This window comes from Anser cygnoides, chromosome 13 (assembly GCF_040182565.1).
Source record: "Anser cygnoides isolate HZ-2024a breed goose chromosome 13, Taihu_goose_T2T_genome, whole genome shotgun sequence".
Classification (NCBI taxonomy): Eukaryota; Metazoa; Chordata; class Aves; order Anseriformes; family Anatidae; genus Anser; species Anser cygnoides.
Genome location: NC_089885.1, coordinates 14482096 through 14505481, shown reverse-complemented (window position 1 = coordinate 14505481; position 23386 = coordinate 14482096). Strand labels below are relative to the sequence as shown.

General features: G+C 39.3%; 1 protein-coding gene across 1 annotated transcript in view; it reads right to left on the bottom strand.

The window, feature by feature from the left end:
• The window catches only part of LOC106037374 (transmembrane 9 superfamily member 2-like), a 32034-nt gene extending 12386 nt beyond the window's left edge, over nt 1–19648 (bottom strand). Inside the window, exons 1-12 of the mRNA XM_013183246.3 lie at nt 19393–19648; nt 18839–18906; nt 17392–17485; nt 15557–15684; nt 15205–15334; nt 12872–12999; nt 10366–10477; nt 7729–7808; nt 6723–6831; nt 2921–3053; nt 1271–1390; nt 1036–1093 (exon numbers count right to left, since the gene is read on the bottom strand). Coding sequence (XP_013038700.2) covers nt 1036–1093; nt 1271–1390; nt 2921–3053; nt 6723–6831; nt 7729–7808; nt 10366–10477; nt 12872–12999; nt 15205–15334; nt 15557–15684; nt 17392–17485; nt 18839–18906; nt 19393–19509 — 1277 coding nt within the window. The 5' untranslated portion in view covers nt 19510–19648. The remainder of the gene's footprint in view (nt 1–1035; nt 1094–1270; nt 1391–2920; nt 3054–6722; nt 6832–7728; nt 7809–10365; nt 10478–12871; nt 13000–15204; nt 15335–15556; nt 15685–17391; nt 17486–18838; nt 18907–19392) is intronic.
• Between the last annotated feature and the right edge of the window lie 3738 nt (nt 19649–23386).

Genomic DNA, 23386 nt, shown 5'->3' with positions numbered 1-23386 from the left:
AAAACCGTTTGGGGGAATAGACATGTTAAATAAGCGCATTCAAAGTTACCTATGGTGTATGCATCTTGTCGAATAAAAAATAAATCCATTTTATAATCTACCCATGCTTTTAATGCAGACCCCACTTACCCCCTCCAAAGCTAGAAAAAAATACCGCATATATGAACACCCATCAGTCTACTGAGACTGTAAGTGCCTTAGGTTGTTTACGATGTTATGCAAATTCACTGAACTAGCATAGCATAATCAAGACATCTGTTCCTATTTTACCATCCCCAATCATTTTACTTCCTCTGTGAAACTTAATTTATTTGGGAGTTTAAATGATCACAACAATATTTCTTCCACCGATAAATAGTTTCTTCTCTCTCAAGATAATATCTAAATGACAGCAGGGAGACTGAAGCACATTTTGTTTAGAAATAAGATCTCCTCATAGAAATACTACACTCAGTTGTTATCGAACACATTACATTTCATTTGATGAAGCTCTATGTTAGTTGAAATCAACTTATACTTTTTTTTTTTTTGGCAGAAATACCTTAAGAAATTTATAACTTTTTCCTTAACCTTTGCCAAGGGCATTTGTCAAAGGATAACTTCGTGTAGCCAAAGTTGAAACCACGAAATACAGAAGACTTGCAGAAGAAATTAGTTTCTATTCCCTTCCTTCACTGACCTAATTCTCACAAAAGGTCTTGAGAGCTACGAGAAAACGAAAGGTAGGAGAACTGTCACTCTTCCCAAGCACAACAGCATTGGCCATAGTATGATACACAACCACAGCAATCTCAGAAACTGGACATTACCTACATTTATATAAAGGCTTACAACTTCAGAGAATCTCTGCATTATTCTCACCTGGAAGCATACTAAACTTCTCCAGATTCTTAGATCTGTTTTGGCTTAAGATTTACTGCCTATTAAAACAGAGCTACATTGCCAAAGTTAACTTCCTAAGCAACAGTTTTCAACCGGTCACTCAAAAGAATTCTAAGGCCAAGAGGAATTCTAAGAACAAGGGGAAACACTTACCCAGGACAAAGCAGAGCTGTAAGCAAAACGTTTGTCTTCCACTTCTCGCCTCTAAATGCTGAGGGGAAGAAGTAAAAACAATTTCAAGGTGTGGACTTTTTCCAACTGTTTTACAGCAGGGCAGCAAGAAGCAGGTTTATTGTCTGAGACATGAGCTCCAGTTTGAAGTTTATATTAAGCTCAGCAATTCTGAGTTTAACCTGCTGTGCCACATTAAACAAATGCTTCTACTTACTCTTGTACATTCTAGCAGACACATAACCAGCTGGAGTTCCTAGTAAGACCCACAATACAACTGCACAGGTCATCAGAGCACCACGGTTGGCAGGAGAAAGAAAACCAAGGCAAGCTAGGACTAAAGATAAAAAGAGATTTAGATACTCGTTGAAACATCAGATTCTCCGGTAACACATATCAGAGTATAGGCTTACCCCCTTCCACCACCAGATATTCGGATGAAGACTACATGTTTGAGTTCTCTTATATCTCATCATATGACAGTACCCCTACCGTCAATGTTTCCTTCATAACAAAGCATTATTTCCACCTCAACTTTTACACAAAGTGTCTCATAGCCAGCAGACTAAAAAACAGCCCCCCTCCCCAGAGACGAGCAATGAACTTGAACCACAATGCAGCTTGAAGAAGTCTGCTTCCAACATCCCACGTTTCTGCTGTAAACACGCATGGCCACTACTCACACATGGTAAGTAATAAGAGAAGTTTAGTATGCGGCATAAAGCAGATGTGAGAACAGTAGGTCTGGAGAAGCCAAAAAATTTGACAGAGCTAAGGGTTGTGGTTTGTTTGCCTTTTAAGACAGAAATAAGCATGAAGATGAAAGACTAAGTCAGTTGCTTGGAATACCACAAAAGCACTCTGCCACCACTATGGACAACACTTGTCTCAAGAACGCATTACCTTGAAAATAAGCCTGTCTATTAAAAAAAATATTGTCTGAGTCCAAACTAATTATAGAGGCCAGCACAGCGAGATACTCAGAAAAGGAGTTTCTTAGTGATCACTAGCAGAAAGTTTTGTTTGTAGCAGAAGGAGGATTCTCCCCCCTCCTATCCCCATTTCTTTCTCCACACTCTGGTTGGGCAAAAAACTACAGCAGTTAAATAAGTTAAAAAGAGCTCTGTAATCAATAATGAAGGACAAACCCGCAAAGAAAATAATGTGAAGTTTATATTAATCTTATAGCATCACTTAATGAATAGAAAAAAAAGGAGCCGTTCCGTGGTAGCACTGAAAGACCACGATGTCTAGAAAAATCCAAAAAAAAAAAAACCAAAAGAAAAAAGAATGGTAATATGCTTTATAGATAACATAATAAAACACTGACTTGTGACAGGTACCAAAGTCACGTACATGTCTAGTTATTTATTGCAGGCTGCCATTATCTCAATGTTGTGTCAGTATTATTTCATCGGCATGCATTCTAGCTCTTATTTCTGCATGGCTGTAGGCTGTTGTGTCAAACATATTAGATAGAAAGTGTTCTGAGAACATTAAAGCTTTGATTATACGTCTTTGAACTTGCATAACTGGATCCTTAGATAATTTACACCATGACAAACTGTGGTTTTTTTTTGTTGTTGTTGTTTTGTTTTTAAAGAAGCTTGTAACAGGGAAGATTCAATTCTGTAATCATGAAGAATCTGAACTAGTCCAGGTACCACAGCATTTTGAACAGGATCATTTCCAGTAACATTACTGAAGCTATCTAGATTACTGTTATGAAACAGCATTGATATTTTATTTTATTAAAGGAAGGACTTCACTTCCAAAAGAAGGCTTCTAATATTTGTGTAAAAACATTGCATCTTTCTTACACTATTGCACTACAAACACATCACCTTAATAAACTAAAGTTACTTACATAAAGTAATAAATGTCATAATGAAAATCTGTGTTCCTTGGCCCAAGAAGACAGACAGTAACATTCCCTTCCTTGGAGGTCTAAACACATCTCCATGAACCAGCTTCCAGCCAAATTCCTCTTGGGCATCTTCCTGTACAAAATCAACAATGTCTTTAGCAAAAATACATAATGCAGTAGTGAATTAACAGAAACAAGATGTGAAATACATATTTAGAGTTTGATTAACCTCCAGTTTAGTTCTAGAGACAGACTAATTGCATCTGATTCATCACTCATTGATTTTTATAACCCCCTAATGGTTCAGTGCAAGAAAAAGGCAGGATTTATCAAGAAAATCCTCATCTCAGAGCAAGAAAAAACAAAGTGTAATTAGCCAAACCATGTAACATCATTCTAAATTTAAACCAAAACAAAACATTTCATTTAATTTAACTTGGATTATAGCAATTCAATGTAGTTCAAGCTAAGCTTTCTTTTTATTTTTTTTTTCTTCCAAAGCATATCAGTCTCAATGACAATACTGAAAAGGATTAAGTGGTCTGTTCCCTGTACTCCAGAAGAAAGTCTGCTCCCTAGACTCACTAGGGGCAAGTACAAACATTCTTTGTCCCCCTGACAGAAGTGAATGGATGGATGGCATGGGGGGAGGGAGGAATCCTTAGTCCATTGGTACTAAGGAACCACTGCTGAAGAATACAGCTTTTCAATGAAGTTGCTAAAAACAAATACCTCCCCCCCACAGAAAACAAAACCTAAACACACAACGGCAGGCAAACAACCACTCAAGAAGACTTCTCTCTTCCTCATACAGTTAAAAGCTACAGGTTTCATTCAACCCAAGAGAATTGCATGTAGTTCACTGGACTGTTTAAACACCAAAATCACAGCACGCAAGAAATGGTGCAACAAAGAATACAGACCAAACTGGTGAATGACACAAAGCATCTTCTCTTTGTCTTCCTTATGCTGATACCTCTGCCTGCATTTGTTAGCTAGAAATTACTCTCAGAAGTCTGGTGTATTAAAAATTGAGAAATGTCTCTTAAACACAAGATAACACTTTGATTATAACTATGCCCATAAAGGACAGGATACCAGGTATCTCGGTAAAATTCCAACACATCAGTACTCTTCCAGTAAAGAAAGGTTTGTTTAGTTAAAGAAGAATAAAAAACACACTTTCTTATAAGTCACCACAGTTACTTGAAGTTCAGAAGATAAGAAAGTAAAGACAGAAGGAAGATTTTTCCCAGGTAACTGTAAGGAATGAAAGAATGTAAAAGGTTACCATCTGAAGCTAAATCCTTATCTGTTTTCAAAATGGTGAACCCTAAGCATAAACACTTAGTACTTTAGTTCCTGACAAAATAAGGAAAATGTGCAGGTTTGGAATGGATGGCCCACGCATTTCTCTCTCTTCAAGTGTTCCAGTGAACCACCAGTTCAAGTGAACCATCAGCATTCCCGAAGTGAGATTACTAATCTCCTTCACTGCATCTTCCTCAGCCTGGGCCCTCTTTTGCACCATTATTTCACACCTTCTTAAAATCAGCTCCTTGAACTACAAGGGATCTTTAAGTCTCTTACACTGGCTAGAATACAAAAAAGTGGCTTTTTGAAAGTTGCACCTATCCCTGCTGTTATCCGTAAAAACTAATCAAACTTTTAAAAGTCTCACTCTTTATCACATTAAGAATGACCAACTAATAAAAAGACAACACAGTATAAGATATTGAACATGATTTAATTGAGAGATCAAACAACTGCTCATTTTTATGAAGCTCCTAAAGAACATGGAAAAATTCTTCCACTTTAATTACTGTCTGCATTTGCATTAACAAAAGACATTAAATATCAAAAACACACAGAAGAATAAAAGTACTTTCAGATGTTTTAGCTTCAATATGAAACATTTTTGTGCATTTAAAGTATTTTTTTTATCCAGATAGACAGCAACGACAGTGCAAATTCAAACCTTTGTAGTATCTGACATTACTTCTCATCTTTGGCTTGCAAATACCACTTCTACCGATTAGAAAGAGTAAATTTTCACCCAGTCTTTCACTCTCAGTCAACTGGTCAAGTCTTTTTTTTCCCCCCCTCACAATCAGTTATATTCTCTTCCAAGGCAGCAAGCCACCATAGAGACTTGCCCCTTCGCATTCTGAAGGGGTAAATATTTCGAAAGAACTTGTAACGGATTCAGGCAGTCAGCAACAAGCTTCGGTCAAACAAACCAGGTTCAGTTTGACACAGGGATTACAAGGATAATTGTATTAGGAAAAAAAAAACTGTTACATACACCAAGTAGTTCTAACACAGCTAGAGACTACTTGAAAACGTGCTGAAGTCATGCTGCATACAAAATACAATACTGTGATCTCCTCAGTGGAAAGGAAGTGTATGATTCCATCACACTTTCTAGCCACTGACAGAAGGCAACATCAATTTGTATTAGTCTATGTTAATCAGAATCTCTCCTGTCACATTTAGTAAGAAAATACTGTTCCTCACATTAATTTTACTCCATTATTAGCCCTTAGTTTAATTTTTATTTATTTATTTTAAACTTTTTTTGCTATAACTGTCTGTTACTTTTAAAGGATTTCACTTACCTTACAAAGATACATAGAATGATATTTCTTATGAGAGTTAGACCACAGATTTTCTAAACTTTTCAAGTCACATGCTAGCACATTTGCTTTCTGGACAAGCTACCTGCCAAACTACTACACAAAAATACCACCGTGGAACTGAAAAAGTTACAACAATGGAGCTTCTTATTGCAGCTTCAGATAGACACAATACCTGGCTGCAGTAGTTTTTAAGCCTGATCTCTCATCAAGAGGGGAAAACACGGCTATCAATAAAAATATCTGCTCTTCACAAGTTTGGCTGTTCAAACTTTAAAACACATTTTTAGAGAGAAAACATGCCAAATGGATTGCAAAATCTTTGTTTCTGTGCTGCACATATACCTACGACAGTTACAGCACAGCTCCTGTGCTAAATCTACGTAACATGACTACAAACAGGGCTCCACTGATGGGGAATCTTCTGTATAATCCCAGGTTGCCAGTCATAGAATCACTGACTGGCTGAGGTCAGAATGGATTTCTGGAAGTCATCCTGTCCAACCCCCATGCTCAAGCTGGGCCACCTAGAGCAGGTTACCCAGAACCATGTCCGGATGGCTTCCGAGTATCTCCAGTGATGCAGATTCCATAAAGAACATTACTGGCTGCTTAGATCAGTGTCATGCTACCCTCTGTACATCCTGACTGACTCCATAATGCAGTCATAGGACTCAGAGCAATTGACACCTTCTGATGGTGAACCACTGACAGAATACTTTCCTTCAGCTTTTCAGTGTCTGCAGTGTATCCTGTGGCTGTTGGTATGCTGTGAAAATCTACGTTAAAAACAAAATAAAAAAAACACCAGCTTTCCTTTGTTAAGACTTTGGAACAAAGGGACTTACATTTTAAAAAGGAGTTTGTTCACTAGCAAAAAAATAAATCTGTGAATCACTCCACATACTTCCTAAAGCTGAAGTCTGTCCTTGCAGATTAAAAGTTCATCAAACGACGCCCAAGAAGAATGACTGTCATATCTGTCCATTTATTCCTTCTGTTAGGAGGGACAAAATAGCAATAAAGCTATTTTTAACTCCCAGATAAATTATGTTTCAAATTCTAGATAGTTATACATCTCTTCAGATTGTATAGAAACTATTTGAGAGATATCCCCATTGCCAGAAAACATGCTCACATATACAAAAGCTGTAAATCTTACTCACAGAAGAGTCAATCTGGTTGTATCTTGCAATATCTTTATGAAGGGTCCGCAGAATGATCATAGCCACCATGCCAGATAAGAAGAGAACAATTACGAGGGAATTCATTATACTGTAGGTAAAGAAAAAAAAAGTCAGGCTTTCAGTCCACTTATTCAGGTTTCAGTACATGCAGTCCAATTCAAAACCACATGTACAGCTCAAGTCAATAGGAATAGCCTCAGATACTCAGATATTAGAGAAGACATTCCATCAGACCTTTTAGTACTTTCTCATACAGAGAAGATACACCATTTTAAGTTGTGTACCTTTATGATTTCTTAGGAGACAGAAGCAAGAATACTATTTATGTTGTTAATTCTCAAGACAGTTACATATTGCATTTCTTCATCTTCCTTTTTATATAGCTCCAAAGGTATTTTCCTAGTGAAACAGCTACAGCTCTCAAAGCTGATTTTACATGTATGAGCCAATCAAATCTACATCATGCCTGTTAGTATTTTCTGGATACATATTTAATCTGATCAGCCTTTTCAAACACTTAATATTGCAAAACATTATCATTTCAACATAAATTATACACTTACTTGATATATTTTACTCATAAAAGAAGCCCTTTTTTTTTGTTTGCAGCTGCTCTGTACAAAACGTGCAGTGGACATATGTACCTCTTACTTCACAAATGGCAAAAGCCAGTAACAATAACAACACTGCCGAGCAGCAACTTCTCAGAAGTTTTACAAAATGGAGATGAAGAAGTAAGACCATAGAGGTTGCCTTCCTTTTGGACACTAATGTTGCATTCCTTTGGTGAAATGCAATACTACGGTTGCTCCCAAGAGATGCAAGACTGATAAGTCACTCCACATATGAAAACAAGAAAGTTTACTTGCCTGAAGACTAACAGACTTTGTGTTACCACAGCAGAAGTTATGTATCTCTAGAAGCACAAATAAGAAGCCTTTGTGCTCCCCAGCAAGGTTATTCACTGCATAAATGCAAGTCATACCTAAACCACTGGATGTTTGTGTGTGGCATGGACTCCAAAATGTAATCCCATCTGGAAGCCCACTTAATATTATTCTTTTCCTATAAAGAAATTAAATAGCAATTAATAGAGACAAGTACAAGTTTGTTGCAGTCTCTGAGAAGGAATAAGCACACAAAATCTCTTCCAGAAACCTTCCATTCAGCATTAATATCTAAGCTTGGTATCAGCCCTGGATGTTAGACCTCCCTCGTACATTAATAATTCTTTTCATCTCTTGAGCCTTTCAAAGAATATTTCATTTATTGAAAGGAATCTACCTTCAAATGGGGCTTCACTAAGCCTCATCTTCCCATGATTTGATATCTAGCTGCCTGCAACTCCCAAATACAATCATGCCATTGCTACAAGATATTCCCAGCATAGCACATGACATGAAACTTCAACTTTGTTCAACGCACTTTATGAGCATGTTTCTAGTTTTCCCTGGAATTTTCCCTTTCTCATCATCTTTAATGTGTTTAGCACAAACTTTCTTGCTCCCTGCCATAATGGTGTATGACACAGACTATTTTCCACTCCTGGCAACACACCCACTGACAACTTTGATTTCCATTTTCCCTTTGAAGGATATAAGAAGAAATCATTCAGGAAGTTTCCTCTTCAAAAAAGACTTCCATCCTCTCCTATCTCCTCCTCTAGATGCTTAATGTGAAAGCTGTACAAGCGATAACTTCTGACCTCCAAGCCCTGTCCTCCACCAGCTAGTCTCATGGAAGGTACATTTGCTGTCCTGTTACCAAACTGTTTCCTGACTGGTGTGAAGTTCATACGAATTTTTTTGCTTATTTACCAGGTGATAAATCTGTACAGTTAATTATCAAAATTTAGACTACACTGACAATGGCCTAGGATTTAAGTTTCAGGTCATGTTCTGAATCAAAAAAATGTTACAATGAATTGCACCAATACAACTAAGTGGCTGAAATTGCCACAAGTTACTCTTTACTAGCACTATCTGTAGCTGATACGGATACTTGGGACAGATATTCCAGAAGGATGGTTTTAAAGTTTGTTATTTGAGTATCAAACTGCTCACATGCTTACACTTTTGTACAGTTGTGTACTAAACATGTGAGGCACAATTGTATACCCTGCACACACACAAAGCTGAATACTTGGCCTTTTATAATGAATTAGAACAGACACCAAAGCTTTCTCATCAGAAATCAGCTCTCATATCAAAAAGGACCATAAATGCATTTTACCTGTTTATGTATTCAAGATTACTGAAACTAATGTTTTCATCTTTTAAAATATTTTTCACTGATGAATACTATCCTTTTAATTTATTTTGAAACTATTGATAATGCCTGATATATTTTATTTTTTCTTTCATTTCAAATCAAAGCTAATGGATAACATGGAAAAGTCAATTTTGAAGTGCCTTGAGTGCCATCTGCTGGAAGCATCTGAACCAACAGCAGTTCAGCCTTACCTGCTCTATTCCCAAGAAAAAGAGAGTAAACAGCCCAAATACCTAACACATTGCATCGATAACAGGACAAAGTGCACATTGCAAGTCTACATTGCAATTCATCATCGAAATTTAAACAAAAATGTTAATAGACAGGAGGTTCATTCACGTAGTAAAATCAGAGAGTCTAAGGAGGATTGAGTGTCTCAAGGGAAAAGTAACTGCATATAGAGCCTTGCACCTCAAGGTCACTGGTTCAAATCAAATTCCATTTGGTACAACGAAAGCTGTTACCACATGATGGCGGCTTGACTGCCTATGCAAAATAAGCTGGTGGTCTCAAGCCAAATCCTTTAAGATCAGTGTCTTACATCAGAAGAATAACCATGACTTCAGGACAGACTTGAAGTGAGGCACCAAGGTTTGCAATAGCTCAAATCACATTATTCTCACCCCCACAGGAGGCTCACTTTCCATGCTGGGGTAAAGACACAGTAGCAAGAAAGCCAGATTTCCTCCTGCCTAAGTTGTAGCAGGCTGAATAAAGCATAATACTCTAAAAGACAAATGGCCCCCTACTCAAAAGGAAAAAAAAAAAAAAGCTACCAAATGAAAGCATGGCACCATCAGACAAAAACTGCAACATCACTAGAAAAACAGCTTTATGATATGATAAATCCTTAATGCAGAAGTATTTCCAAATATTATATAAACATTTCTTCACCACAAGACTCATGCTAACCAGACTGAACTCTGAAAAACACAGTATAACTCAAGGAACAGAACTCTTCAAGTTATTACTAACAGAAAGTCATTAGATTGAATAGAACAGGGCAAAACTGAAGTCTACATTTTTTCCACTTGTTTTCTAATACCAAAAGATCTGGTTCTCAATAAGACAGTAAAGATTGCAGTTACAAATAAAATTTGAGGATATTTGACCAACGGAATCCTGAATGATGGTAATGATGGTGGGGGGATGAAGGCAAAAGATCTCTACATATTCCAAGTGTCACTTAAACTACAGCAATGGAAACATAGTAGTTTTGGGGAAAAATGCTTCACAAGATCATCCTTACGGAATGTACACTGCTTTAACACAGTTATGGCTCATAGCAAATCATCCAGTTTTTCTGGGTTTGTACTTTTGGGGAATTATGTATAACAGATTCAATACTTACTTCAAATGTCACCGAGTAAGTATAGATCAAATTCAGTTTGCTGTTGAATTCTCCAGGAATCTCCATAGGTGGACCTTCACAGCTTAAGTTGTTTTCATCTGTATGTTTGTAGCTAAGGAAAAAATAGTTAAATAAAATAAAATTGCATCTAATCAACAGCATGAATTTTCACAATTTCTTTTTAAAGGTAATCAGAATGTGTTTTTATTGGAAAAAAAGAACAGGGAGAGCACTGTATATAATTTTGAATCAGCTATTCAACTTCCTTGAGAATTTGCTTTTCCATGCTTCTACCACTACAGGTCAAAGATCTTCAAAGATACCTCTATTATCTCTTATGTTTGTAGCTACAGATAATATGGAAGAAATACATGTATATAATTAGGCATAATTATTCATAATTTCTGTAACAACTTTAGAGTTATAGCAGAGCTGAACACTATTTCCCACCAGCACTTGCAGTGAGTTAAAATCTCCCTAGAAAGCATCCCAGGGATTTGGATCACTATCTTAAGTTCAGTTAATACCTGTTCAGACGTTTGGGCGCTTAAGAACATTACAGGTATGCTCAGGATTGTCAAGTACGTGAGAGACAAGAAATGAAGACCTCTAAAACTACGGGAGATATAGTTTTGCCCTACCCACTTTTTTTTTTTTGCCACATCAGAACAGCAACCTAGTCCTAAGCTAATATGCTGCTTGATTAACGGTGCCATGAAACCTGAAGATCTTTACCTGGTACGAAGGTAAGTTTTAACATGAAATACCCCTTTCTCTGCCATCATACCTCCCCTCCACATTTTAAACAAGACCGCGTTATTGGTGAGGGACTTAACATCAGTATATGCTTGTCAACAAGGAAGATGGAGACTATCAGTCTCCCACAGGTTCTTACTTTCCCTCAAGTGTCATTAGGGGAAAGTTGTATATTTTATTTTTAGTGATTTTGCGAGTGCCTTTTATTTGTTTTTAAACACTGGGGCAACAGAAGCAACTGCGTAAACCTTTTAATTTTCCATTCCTATACAAGTAGTCTAATTTCACCTCTATTCAGTCTTTAATACTCAGAAAAATATAGAACAACTCTGAACAACATTCTACAGTTCAAACGCACAAACCCTTCTCTGTTGCACCTTAGAAATACTACAGCTATAGAAGCACAAAATCAAAGAAACCTTAAGGTTTGGTTGAATTTACTCCTGTGAACCTTTTCTAACACTGGAAAATAGCTTCCCTCTCACATCCTCTCGGCCAAGATGTAGTTACCCAGCGTAGCTAAACAATTATTCCTTATATGCATTATTACATGTCAACAACTGAGTCAAGCTACAAGATAATAAAAACTTTCATGAACAGTCTAGGGTGCTCCAACCTCAAATACTGCCCATTGGGAGAGACTAAAGGTTGAAGCAAAGCACCAAGCAAAACATCAGGTCACAGAATGACAAAATTAAGGTTATGTGCAACCTAACTGTGCCCCCTTGTGGTTTGCATTACAATCAAGTTCTCTTACTTCTGAACCACTCAGGATTCAACCAATAAAGCATTAAACAAAAATGGAGAAGGTTTGTAGAATCTTCTTGCCACCATCTGGGAGCAGAGGAAAATGGAAGGAATAAACAAGTATAGCAAGTATAATTCACTAAAAATTCACTAAAAATACACCATACCATGGCAACAGAAAAAAAAAAAAAACTACATCCAAATCTCTATACAGATCATACACATCTGTATAATTTGAGAAGTTGTAGTCACGTAATTTAAGAACGTACTTAATCCCTATAGAAAAGGTGGAAGACTGAACTGCAGTTCTCAAATATAAGTATTAACTATGCATGAGCAAACTGGCAATAGGCCAAAGTAATCGCTTCAGTCCAACCTCTGAGTTCTTGCATCTCCTTTCTTGGTCAACCTAGTAGTGCAGAAACCAAAAAGCTACTTATAAGAAGATAAGTCAGTCTTCTCAGATATTCTGCTGTTTTGAATGGCAGTATTAACTTGGTACTTCACTTGTACTTCAATATCCAAACTAACGCAGGAAAAAGTATATCTGTACAAATACCGCACCTTTGTACAGAGCACTTTTGGGGTGCAGTGCAGCAAAAATAAGAGAGATGACAAGGGAAACTTTAACTCAGTTAATGGATGTTTCTTGTGTATCTAAAACATGTTTGTTAAAGGAAAAAAATACACAGCCATACGCAAATCAATATAAACATGAGAATGCTTCTATTGTTTGTGTCAGGTTATAAGACTCCACAAAAGCAGTTTTTCCAATCAGGATGGACTTTGGAGAACATCTGAAAAGCAAAGTTATACGACATTTACAGTCATGGAACTGCTCTTTGCAAACACAGTTCCAGCTGTGAACCAGTACACTGAAAACTTCACCAGAGTTCAAAATAACTGGTTCCTCAGAACTTAGTAACGCCAAGCATCATTTCAAAGTTTGCAACTACTGATAGATTCCTCAGTATTAGAATTTGCTGCTCTAATGCAGAATTACCTTTGTGGTCTCAGTCGTGCCATCACCAGTCTTGCACCAGGCCAGTTTTCATCCTTCCCACTATGGTACATGATTGTTATGTCAACGTGGTTGAAGAGGTAGAAAGTGTTCTTCTTGTTAAACTCTGACTAAAAAATATCATCAAGAGCTTAAGAAACTTCCAGCAGGAGAGGGCGCAATGCAGTCATGAATTTTAGAATGAGACTACTGTCCAATGAAGGAGCAGGAAAAACGTTTTTCTACACGCTTGTATAAAATATATACACATTTTCTTAAATAGTATATTGTAGTATGTTATCTAAATAAAACCCACATAATAGTTAAATCATCACGTGTTTCTATTAAGATTTAAAAGCATTTGACACTATTTTTGTACAAAGTTGCCAAAACAAGTTCAAAGATCTTACTCAAGCTGCAAGTAATTCAGATTCACCACCACTCCCACCCAAGACATACAGCCAACCTGGTAGACACTCCAGCTACTGAAGCTGACAAAACAGGTTCTGCTTCAGAAAAATACCTTTCACTTTCAGTAGCTATTCTGCTTTGTCATCCATATCCTTCCAGAATTTGGAATTGAAGAACTATATAAAGTTCACATTCAAAAAAAATCACAGAAGATACCTGAGTCAATTCAAGTTGACTTGAATTTTCCTTTCTTCTCACAATTGTCATTGTTTAGAAAACTTTAACCATAACTTTCACTTGAATTAAGGGACCAGGATGATGGACTTCCAGTTGAGTTTCCAAGTTTGAAGTTCCTTTCTTGGTTTTATATGTTAGCCACTTTCCAACTGCCATAAAATATTCCTCTCCTGCCCCTCTCAGCAAAACATTAGTGTCTTGCACTAAAGTTATCTGGATTCCTCACCTTTAACTGCCAGAAGACTAGAATCATGCCTGTATCGTACTATAACCCTATCTAAAGATACCTTTAGGTACCTTTTCCCTCCAATTTAAAGTAGCAGCTGAGGCAGTAATATAGTTTGTTAGCTGCATAAATGTGAGGATGAACAGTAGTTCTGACACTGCGTGATAACAACCTCTTTTCTGCCCCATTTTGAAGGGATAATTACATCTTCCAAAATAGTTATTTAGGTATACTTCCTGAGGAGGATGATATTCCCCAACTCAGTCCAGAGATCAGTCATATTCCCTGTGCTAGGTTCTTATTTGCCCAGGTAACAATTCTTTCTTCTACTGCTATGCTTTGCAACATTCTCATTGCAATGAGATGCTACAGACATAAAACCGAAGCTCGGTATTGCAGCTACGCTAGCAAAGCACCCACACCATAGCTAGCACACCCATTGTGTACAGCATTTCATGGATATACCATACAAGCTCCCTGAGCACTCACTGGGAAATTCAACCATTGCCACTTATGTATGAAGCTCAACCTACCAAAAAAAAAAAATAAATATTTTTTTAAGTTGCTGACTTTGCCACAAACATTTTCCATGTACCACATAGTTTCCAAGACAGCATACACCAGTATCAATGTAACATAAAATCAATCTTCTCCGTAACCCTACGGTGTAACATCACAAAGTAATAGAGTTGAACACCTAACTACAGCAGGTTATTCAAATCACTGACCATTTTCAGAGTTAAGTGAACATGCATGATAAATGCATCACCTGTGAATACAAATAAATTGACTGCACTACATACAAGCAGTAAGTTATGTGGCAGAGCACAGCCACAGCAAACAGCTCCCTCAAGAGGGTGGTCCTCCGCCTCAGAAGAACTGCATCACTAATATATGTAACAGCAGTAGTTCACCATACAACTCCCAGGATGAGTGACACATTTCAAACTGTTGTGAATATAATTCTTTTCTCTATCACAGCTGTGTTATCTTCCAGCCATCTGGGAAAAATCCTGAGATATTTAGGTTGTAAACTGTGCTAGACATAACTTCTGCAACTAGAGCACTGCTCATTTCTAGATCTTCACAAGACAGCTTGTATGTGAAATCCATAAAAGGTCTTGCACACAGATACAATTCAAGTTGTGTGGACACAGAATTAATAGGTGCGGGGATGGATACATATGATATTTCAGAACAAAAACTCTGAGTTTTCTAGGGCATCAAAACAGTTATTTTATAGCATCATGTAGACAAACAAACATACAAAGTGTCTTTTTGGACACTTGTATCAGTGAGACACTGCATACAAAAGAAGCATTCAGTTTTTTCAGTGCCCACATACTGAATATTAACTATACTTAGGAGGATACCTATTCTTTTTCAGGAAAACAAAGCTTAAAAATAAAACTCTCAATGAAATTATATCTACTATACTAAAGAAAAAAGTTCCACCACTTACATTTATAACACAAGCATCTTTAACTCTACCGTCTGGAGTAACAAAACATCCTATTGGGAATCCTGGATTACAGTACTTTTGTCCATCTTCCACATCATAGCACCATGTTACAGGCATGTTATCAATAATCCTATAAAGAAATCATCAAAGAACAAGTCCTCAGAAGAGATGCACCTTATTTCACACTGACATTTAGCATCCATGTAATGCACGGTTTTCAGTAGCACCCACAAGATGCACAGTAGAGGACAACAATCAGATAGAAGAAGGAAGAAAGCAACCACTTAGAAGAAAAATAACATGATGCTAAAAAAGGAACATGAAAAAAGCTCGAGCACACATCTCAGCTTACCAGTGATGTTGATAGTTCAACTGCATTCCTTTCTTCAAAAAAGCCAGCTTGCTTCTATCAGCACTGTTTTCTGGGTCATAAGACCTTGTACAAACTTTCTTGCATGTTTCCTGCTTCTTAAAAGTGAACTGGTATGAAAGTACATAAAAAGAGTGATTTAAGTTTTGCTTCAATAATCTGTCCAGACTTTTCTCACGTAAAGCTGACTTATTCGACATACATCCTTGACACGAAAGTTTGAGGCAGAATTCCCCATACAATAAAGTGCTTTAACTAAATTTCAAGAGTTCTGTATATCTGGAAACTGTATTCCCCTTTCACGTTGCTAAACGTCTACAACAGCCCAGATAAATTACCTTCAGATGATCAACATTTTAAAGTTAGCAGAAAAGGTATTGCTTTCTTATTTTAACAGTTTATTTTGACAGTTTCATCATCTGTTACACCAGACTTTTAACTAAATCTTTATGGAATGTTCTGCTTTAATTTTAGCTGTGTTTCCCCATGATCAAGTTATCAGACAACGCTGCCAAAAATGCAACATGTTGCACAACGTCTATGCTTCAAGGGCAGATACCACCTAATGCTAACATGCTCACATTTGTATATCAAACTGGTATTCTAACCCAGTTAGAATTTACCTGTTACTGAGCTAACATAACTAAGAACATGACTGAAAATTCTACCATTATCAAGGCTTAAGTACTAACCAATAACAGGGCATTTTTTAATTACTGTAGTATACAGCCATTTCAAAGACTTAACTGTTACAATTCTTAAACTACAGGTATCAAACCCAAATGACACATCGTACTTTGTATTTAAAAACTTCTTGCGGTTAGCAGTCGCATGACTCAAAACTACATTAGCTCAGAGAATCAAGGAGAACGAGACCTCTAGGAGTAGTTTACACAAGGGAGGAGTCATCACCTTCTTAACAGTCCTATGAAAAGATGTGACTAGGTCCCTAATGACTGAGCAGCAGTAGACTCAAACTCTGCTGCCTCATTGTCTCACAGAGATTTGGATTATCCAGTAACCTCAGAGACAAGCATAGCCCAGTTTTCAGTTTCACCAACAAATCCCAGTTTGGAAAGCCAACTTGAACAGCATAGTTTTCAAGCGTTAAGAGCCACAGTTTGACCATATCTCCTTTATTGCCAATAAATTTCCCAATCTGATTGGCCAGTACTTGACAGATGCTACTTTTTTGTCATTGGTAACACAGTGCACAAGACAGAAAAATACCTAATCTACGGAATACTTGCACATCTTTATTTTATAGAAGATTTCAAATGGCATGCTTCAAAAATGAAAATGTTGGTTTTATACAACAGATTTTAAATGCATACAAGCAGGGAAAGCTGGAAACGAGCCCCAGCTTGGCTTCCCTTCCTACTCTGGAAGTTGCCTGACAGCACAACCAAGATATATGAGAAACATTTCCTGAACCAACAGTTTATAGCCTCCTATATTACAGCTCAAAAAAATAATGATTTCAGATCACCTAACACTCTAGGCTATACACCCAGCTGTTCCAGAACTAATTAGTTTCTCGATTCCTCTATCATAGAGAAACAGGAAAGAAGAGTGATTACTGGCTCACAGCTTCCTAACTTTAATTAGCCACCCTTTGATGCTTTTGGAACTGGAAGGATTTCTTTTTTGTTCATTTTTATTGCATAAACTGTACAAAGTTTAAATGAAAAACGAAAACAAAAAACCCACACAAACATTAATTCTTCAGCCATGTCTTCAGCTATATCTACGGACTACAGCCAACAAAAAGAGAGCTATCAAATTTAAACAGGATTGTATTTAAGGGATGGAACAACCTTATATGGAGATGATGCTATCCTCTCTCCAAACAGCACTTGCCCAAGATTTTCTGATGGTCTTTTCTCTTCCTTATCTTGACAGAAGTCAAAACTGGAAAAAAAAAAAAAGTAGAAAAGATAACCTTTAATTTTTAATTAGTATATAATTGTAAATAATAGCCTAAAACAATTTCTTAAGTTTTGTCCTTAGCATTGCAGTTTTCACATTTCTTTCAGTAGGTCTGCAGCTGTTAATAAAAATAGAAGTGCTTCTGTATATACTAAATAGAAATATTCCTATCTGATGTCACTTTCAACCAAGATATTTCAAAGGTAAAGTATATTTAACAAAACAGGTGGCTTTTAGTCCAAACAGTCTTTTCAAGTAGAGTTTAAACAAACAATATCATGTTTCACATTAAAAAAAAAAGAACCTGTCACAGACTGTCTGCCCATTCTCTTGGAAAAAAAAAAAAAACAAAAACAGAAAAATAACCACCCCCCATTCTTAAAGCGGTTTTTACAAAGATTCTTTAATATGAAACATGTTCCAAAGAAGGGAAGTACTTCCAATATTAATGTGCCACACTGCTAAATGCCATTCACCAACTCTTTTTGACTCAATGTAGTCTGAAACAGCTGAACATAGGAAAGAGAATATAACCATTCTGAGTCTTTATTATTTAAACACGGTCAGCAGTAGCTTATGAAAAAAAGAAATTCACTTATCTTTGCTGAATAAGTACTTTTCCTCAATGTGTGGGCCTAAATTCATTGGCTTTCATAAACTTTAGTGCAAATAGAGATATTGTTGGCTTTTTGAGCTAGTCTGTGGCCTTGTTGCTACTGTTGCATTACACAGCGTTAGAGCTACATTAACAGCAAGTTTCTCTTTTCTCTATGTTAAACAGCAAGGCAATTTTATTGATCGCATATAACTGCTTACTAGAAGTGCTTTTGTAGATAGTTACAGTATTCACCAACAAGAATCAAAGTGAAAATAAAACCCAAAAATTACATACAGAGCTTTGGCGGTAAAAGAAAAATAACAGCGACTCTTCTTTCAGTTACTTTAGTTGCCAAAAACCAAGAACACAAAGATCCTGTCTTCCTGGATTTGACAAATAGGAAGGAGTTTCAAATGTGTCAAACAGTCTATGCTAAATCTAAAACTGAGCTTAAATGCAAAAAAAACTGTAGAAACTCAACAACCTCATCTTTAACAATAACAGAAGGTGGTCAGAGGGCACAGGGTTGGCCTTCATCCTTTCCACTCTTGCATTTTAGTCCTGCTGATGAGTACTGGATTTGCTCTGCTATCTGTACATCCAAAACAATCCTTTCTCTACATCCAAAACAAGGCTTACAAGAAACAAGAGTATTTGTGTTATGGGTTGTATCACTGCACTAAGAACAGAGAACAGGCTTTCCAAATGCGTCTGCAAGCCTGTTGTGATGTACTTACGCATCATACTCATAGGGCAGAACCGATTCAACCGAGTCCAGTCTGTTCACAAAGAGCTCGATTAGTGACTGAAACGGAGAAAAGAAGTGTGAAAATACAAATCTGCAAAATCAGACGCACGGCCAACACGAAGCACATCACCAACTGTCAGGAGCTAATCAAAGTTACAGCACGGCAGAGTTACTACACTCTTCTGACAGGCCCCGACCGCAGCGCTGGGCCACGCCACAGACAACCCCCAAGAGCACCACCACCACAGGAGGCTGCAGCAATGAAGGGAAATTTGATTTTTTTTTTGAGTAATGACTGAAAAATTGGGCGGGAAAGGGAGAATTCCGCCTCCCCGGGGGAAATGCCAGGTGTGCCGGGGAGAAGGCGGCGGGTGTCACTCCCCGGAGCAAAGGTTGCCTCCCGAGAGGGACCGGCCGGGGCTCACGCCGGGCGCCCGAAGGGTTCCTCGGCAGCCCCTCCCGGTCGCAGGAACCCCGTCAAGCCCGCTCGGTGCCTCCGCATCCAGGGGGGAGCCCCGGCGGGCCCCCCGCGATGGATCTCACCTTGCAGCCCTCGCTCTCCTTGTCGTCGTCGCAGAAGCTGACGGGAGCCAGGCCGGGCAGGTAGAAGGCGGTGCAGAGATGGGCCAGCAGCAAGACGCCGGCCGCCAGCAGCCTCATCTTCCAGCCTCAGGGGGCGAAGGCAGCATGAGCCGAAGCGGCAGCCCCGACTCCCGCCCCCCCCCGGCAGCGCCTTGCGGAGGCAGCCCCAGCCCAGGCAGAGGCCAGCAGCGGCGGCGTCACAACGGCGTTGGGGCCGCGGCGCCTGCGCGGTGCCGGGTGAGGGGCTGGGCGCCATCTTGAGGTAGGGCGCTGCGAGGCGCGGCCGCTCCGCTCCTCACGGAGGTTGGCGTTACTCTGGGGCGTTTTCGGGGGAAGCGATTTCTCTTCTTCCTCGCCTTCCACGTTCACTTCAGTTCTCGCTCTAAGAGCGTGGCTCTTACCCCTCTGCTGGCACTGGGTTCCACGCAGCTGAACTCTGCAGTGCTCCCTATTTATTTCCAGTTTCACGATAAATAGAAAGGTGCTCTTTTTCCTAAAGCCTCCTCTGGGTGATTAGTACCAGAACCTCTTTCCAGGTTCTAGCCCCCTGCATAGCAGAGAAAAACTTAAATTAGCTCTTTACCAGCTCAGAAATTAGGGGTGGAAATCCCAGATATTGCAACCTGTGGTTGCAACCATCACTTTCAAGAATTCAATGTGGTGGGGTTTGTAGGGGGAGCAGGGGGATGTTGTTTGTTGGTTGTTTTTTGGTTTGGTGTGTTTTATTTTTGTTGTTTGTTTGTCTGGATATCCGGTTCATCAGCTTGTGATGCTTACAGCCAGTAACAGTGGGATGCACACCAGCTCTTGGCGTTGCCTGGCTCCTTCCCGCTACAATGCAGCTACAGCGGTGCCACGAACATGGTGTCAGGCTCCAGGATCGCCTGTTCAGGTAGCAACGGCAGGAGCAGTGCTCGGGGGCAGCTGCAAAGCCTGTCTGAGAAGCAGGGCATGTGAAAGCACTGGCTGCAATCCAAGCTCCATGCCACTATGGCAAGACGTAAACTCACTGCTGAGACATTAAGCTAAAAGTATGGCTGTTGATACAGGGTAGGGAATGTCTCCATCTTCCTTTCTGTAATTCCTGTTGGGGCAAACTGTTGCCACTCTGGTTTCCAATCTATCTATTTGCATTTCCCATGCAAAACTATGTACAACAATTTTATCCAACTCGTAAATCAGTGGTGTGTTGCCTTTACCAAAAGGAGAAAGAATAAAGGAAGGGTAATAATTGCTTATCTCACGTGTCTTTTCTGTTGAATCTGGGGAAACTGAGTTGTCATTTCAGGAAGCTCCAATTATAGATCAGGGAATTGTGATCCACCTTGTATTGCTAATCTGAAAGGGAGCATAACTAGATCCCAAATAGGTTATTTGGGAGAAACACATAATGGAGTTGCGGTTTAGAGAAAGTTGACAAAGTTAATCCCAGAAACAACTGGTTTGTGCTGCTTTGATCCACTCGATCCTGAATTTCACAGAGCAAAAATACTGATCTTCTACAAATACCTAGCAAGTGACAGCTGCCCAGAAAATTGTTCTTTGTCATGGAAGTATTAACCTGATCTTTTCAGTTATTAGTTTTTGACTATATATCTGGAGGGAATTATATTCCTTTTTTATTCATTCTGATTACATTTTCTGACATACTTTTAATCTTCCTCTGCTCAGACATTTGGAAGATAACACAGTTTGTTCTCTATATTTTGTTTCAGGCTTATTTGATTAGGTGTTATACGTGCAGATCTGTTTCTGTGATTATCTATGCTCGTTAGCCTGGTTTTCTAAAAATGAAGCCAAATAAACAAACAAAAACCCCAAAACAAGTCTTATGTGATCGGATTATTTTTGTATTCAGTAGTCCTCATCCCCCAGCTCTCCTGATCCTTTTATCTAGATTAAGCCCAAAGTATGATGAACTTGGTGAAAGGCCAATATGTTTGATGAAAAAATGCAGGATCTAAAAGGGGATCCGAAGTGCTGCCCTTCTGCATGAATTACAGGTCATCTTTCCCTTTTCCAACGGACAGTAATATCATCCAGAAACTTTTACCATCTATGCTGAAAAGTTATCTTTTAAGTACATACTGCAGTCCAGAGTGTTTGAGAGCTACCTTCTTTTGTATTCTCAGCAGATCTATGAGGTAGTCTGAAGCAATGTTGCCTTCTGTTCTCACTAACACATAGGGCAGTTGAATGTCAGTAACTGAACAGAAGGGACTGAAAAATTGAAGATAAGAATAGGGTCTGGTGTTCTCTTATCAGGATGTGACAATTATGTAGCCACGTGACTGTAACTGCACTGGGCAGAATGAATAGAGTCTGTGGACTCTGTGGCACCTCTGAGGAAGGACAGTCTGAAGAATGCCACATTGGTGAATACAAGACACAGAGGGCTTGGGCAAGTGCTAAGAAAATGGATGAGAATGTGCAGCTGGACCCATATTCTTTGTCTCCTATGTCTGCCACAGGACAACACGGCCTGGAAAACTACACCACCACTTCCGATTACTTTGAGAAGCTCTAGGAAAAGCCATTGGTGACCTGATGCCACTGATGCAGATGCAGTACCAGAACATGGAGCGGCTCTGCAAACTGGCTCCTCACAGCTAACATCCAGCTAACATCCCTCAGTACAGCAAACCCATCCCTAGGAACGCACAGGGACTGGCTGCCGGCATCCTATTTATTACTCAAACCTGAGATGAGGGAGCTTCACGTGGGGTTCTGAGTTCCCTGGTTTTTAACTAGTAGGATATCAGCATAGGAACCAGGTGTATTAATTTACTGCGATACATCTTGTCACCATTCCCTTAATGTACAAGGATGAGTTAGGAACTATATGAACACCCTAAAACATTCAAGGAATCTACAATTCCCTAGTTTTTGCATCTTGCAGAAATCAATTAAAGGGACCTTCAAAGAGTATGGATGACATTACTAATCCTGGCAACCAGCTAGCCTTTTGAATTTTTGTAAAAGATAACAAATTGAGAAAGGACTTACAAAATAGCTATCCAGTTTAAAACCTCACAGAATAAATAATCAGGCAACTTCCCTTTTGGTTTTGTCTCTTATTTTTTAAAAGCTAACAGAAAAATCCATTTTTGCTTTTAAATTAAAAGACTGAATGATATTTACACTGGGGTGACTCTAAGAAAATAGGCCTCGTTGACAGTTTAGATGAAACACAAATTCAAATTATGGAAACCTAGCAAATTTCTGTATGCACAGACTTCTTTCTGACTTTTCAGCTATCAAATTTACTCGGCAAAATAGCCACAATTAAACTTCAGGTATAATTAAAAGTGGAGTTAGTTGAAAGAGTGGAAAACTCCGTGTTATGAACAACAGATTTCATTTTAAACCAGGCTTGTTTCAGTTTACCACAGGTCTCTGAGGAAGGGGTATTGACATAAGCCTGCCATGTGACATACACATATATTAACTAACAGTGCATTGAGAAAGCTCTAAGTGTTAAACTCCCACACAGACACTTCCACGGAGTTTGACCCTACTGCGAGTTGTTTCCAAAGCAGCGAAGCGACCGCTCCGGGTGGCCCGTCCCAGCGCAAGGCGAGGAGCGGCCGCGCCTCCCGAGCTCAGGAGCCCGCAGACAAAGGCAGAAGCGCGGCGCGGCTGCAGAACGTGGCTCCAGCCGGGCCTAGAAAGCCCCGCTCCTACCGCACCCCGGGGCGGCGCAGGGCCCGGCCGCGGTGCTCCCGGTGCTCGCGGGGCTCCGAGGGGCCCCAGGGAGACCCCGGGGAGACCCCCCCCCCCCCCCCCGCGGCGCCGCGTGCATCCGGGGCCCCGGCCGGCCGGTGACGTCAGCGCTATAAAGGCCTGCAGCGCCTTTGTTCGCTCTCATTGCGCAGTTGCGGCACGGCGGGATCGAGGGGGTGAGTGCCGGCGGGCGGCTCCGGGGGCTCTGGGCACCGGGGAAGCGGGGTGCCGC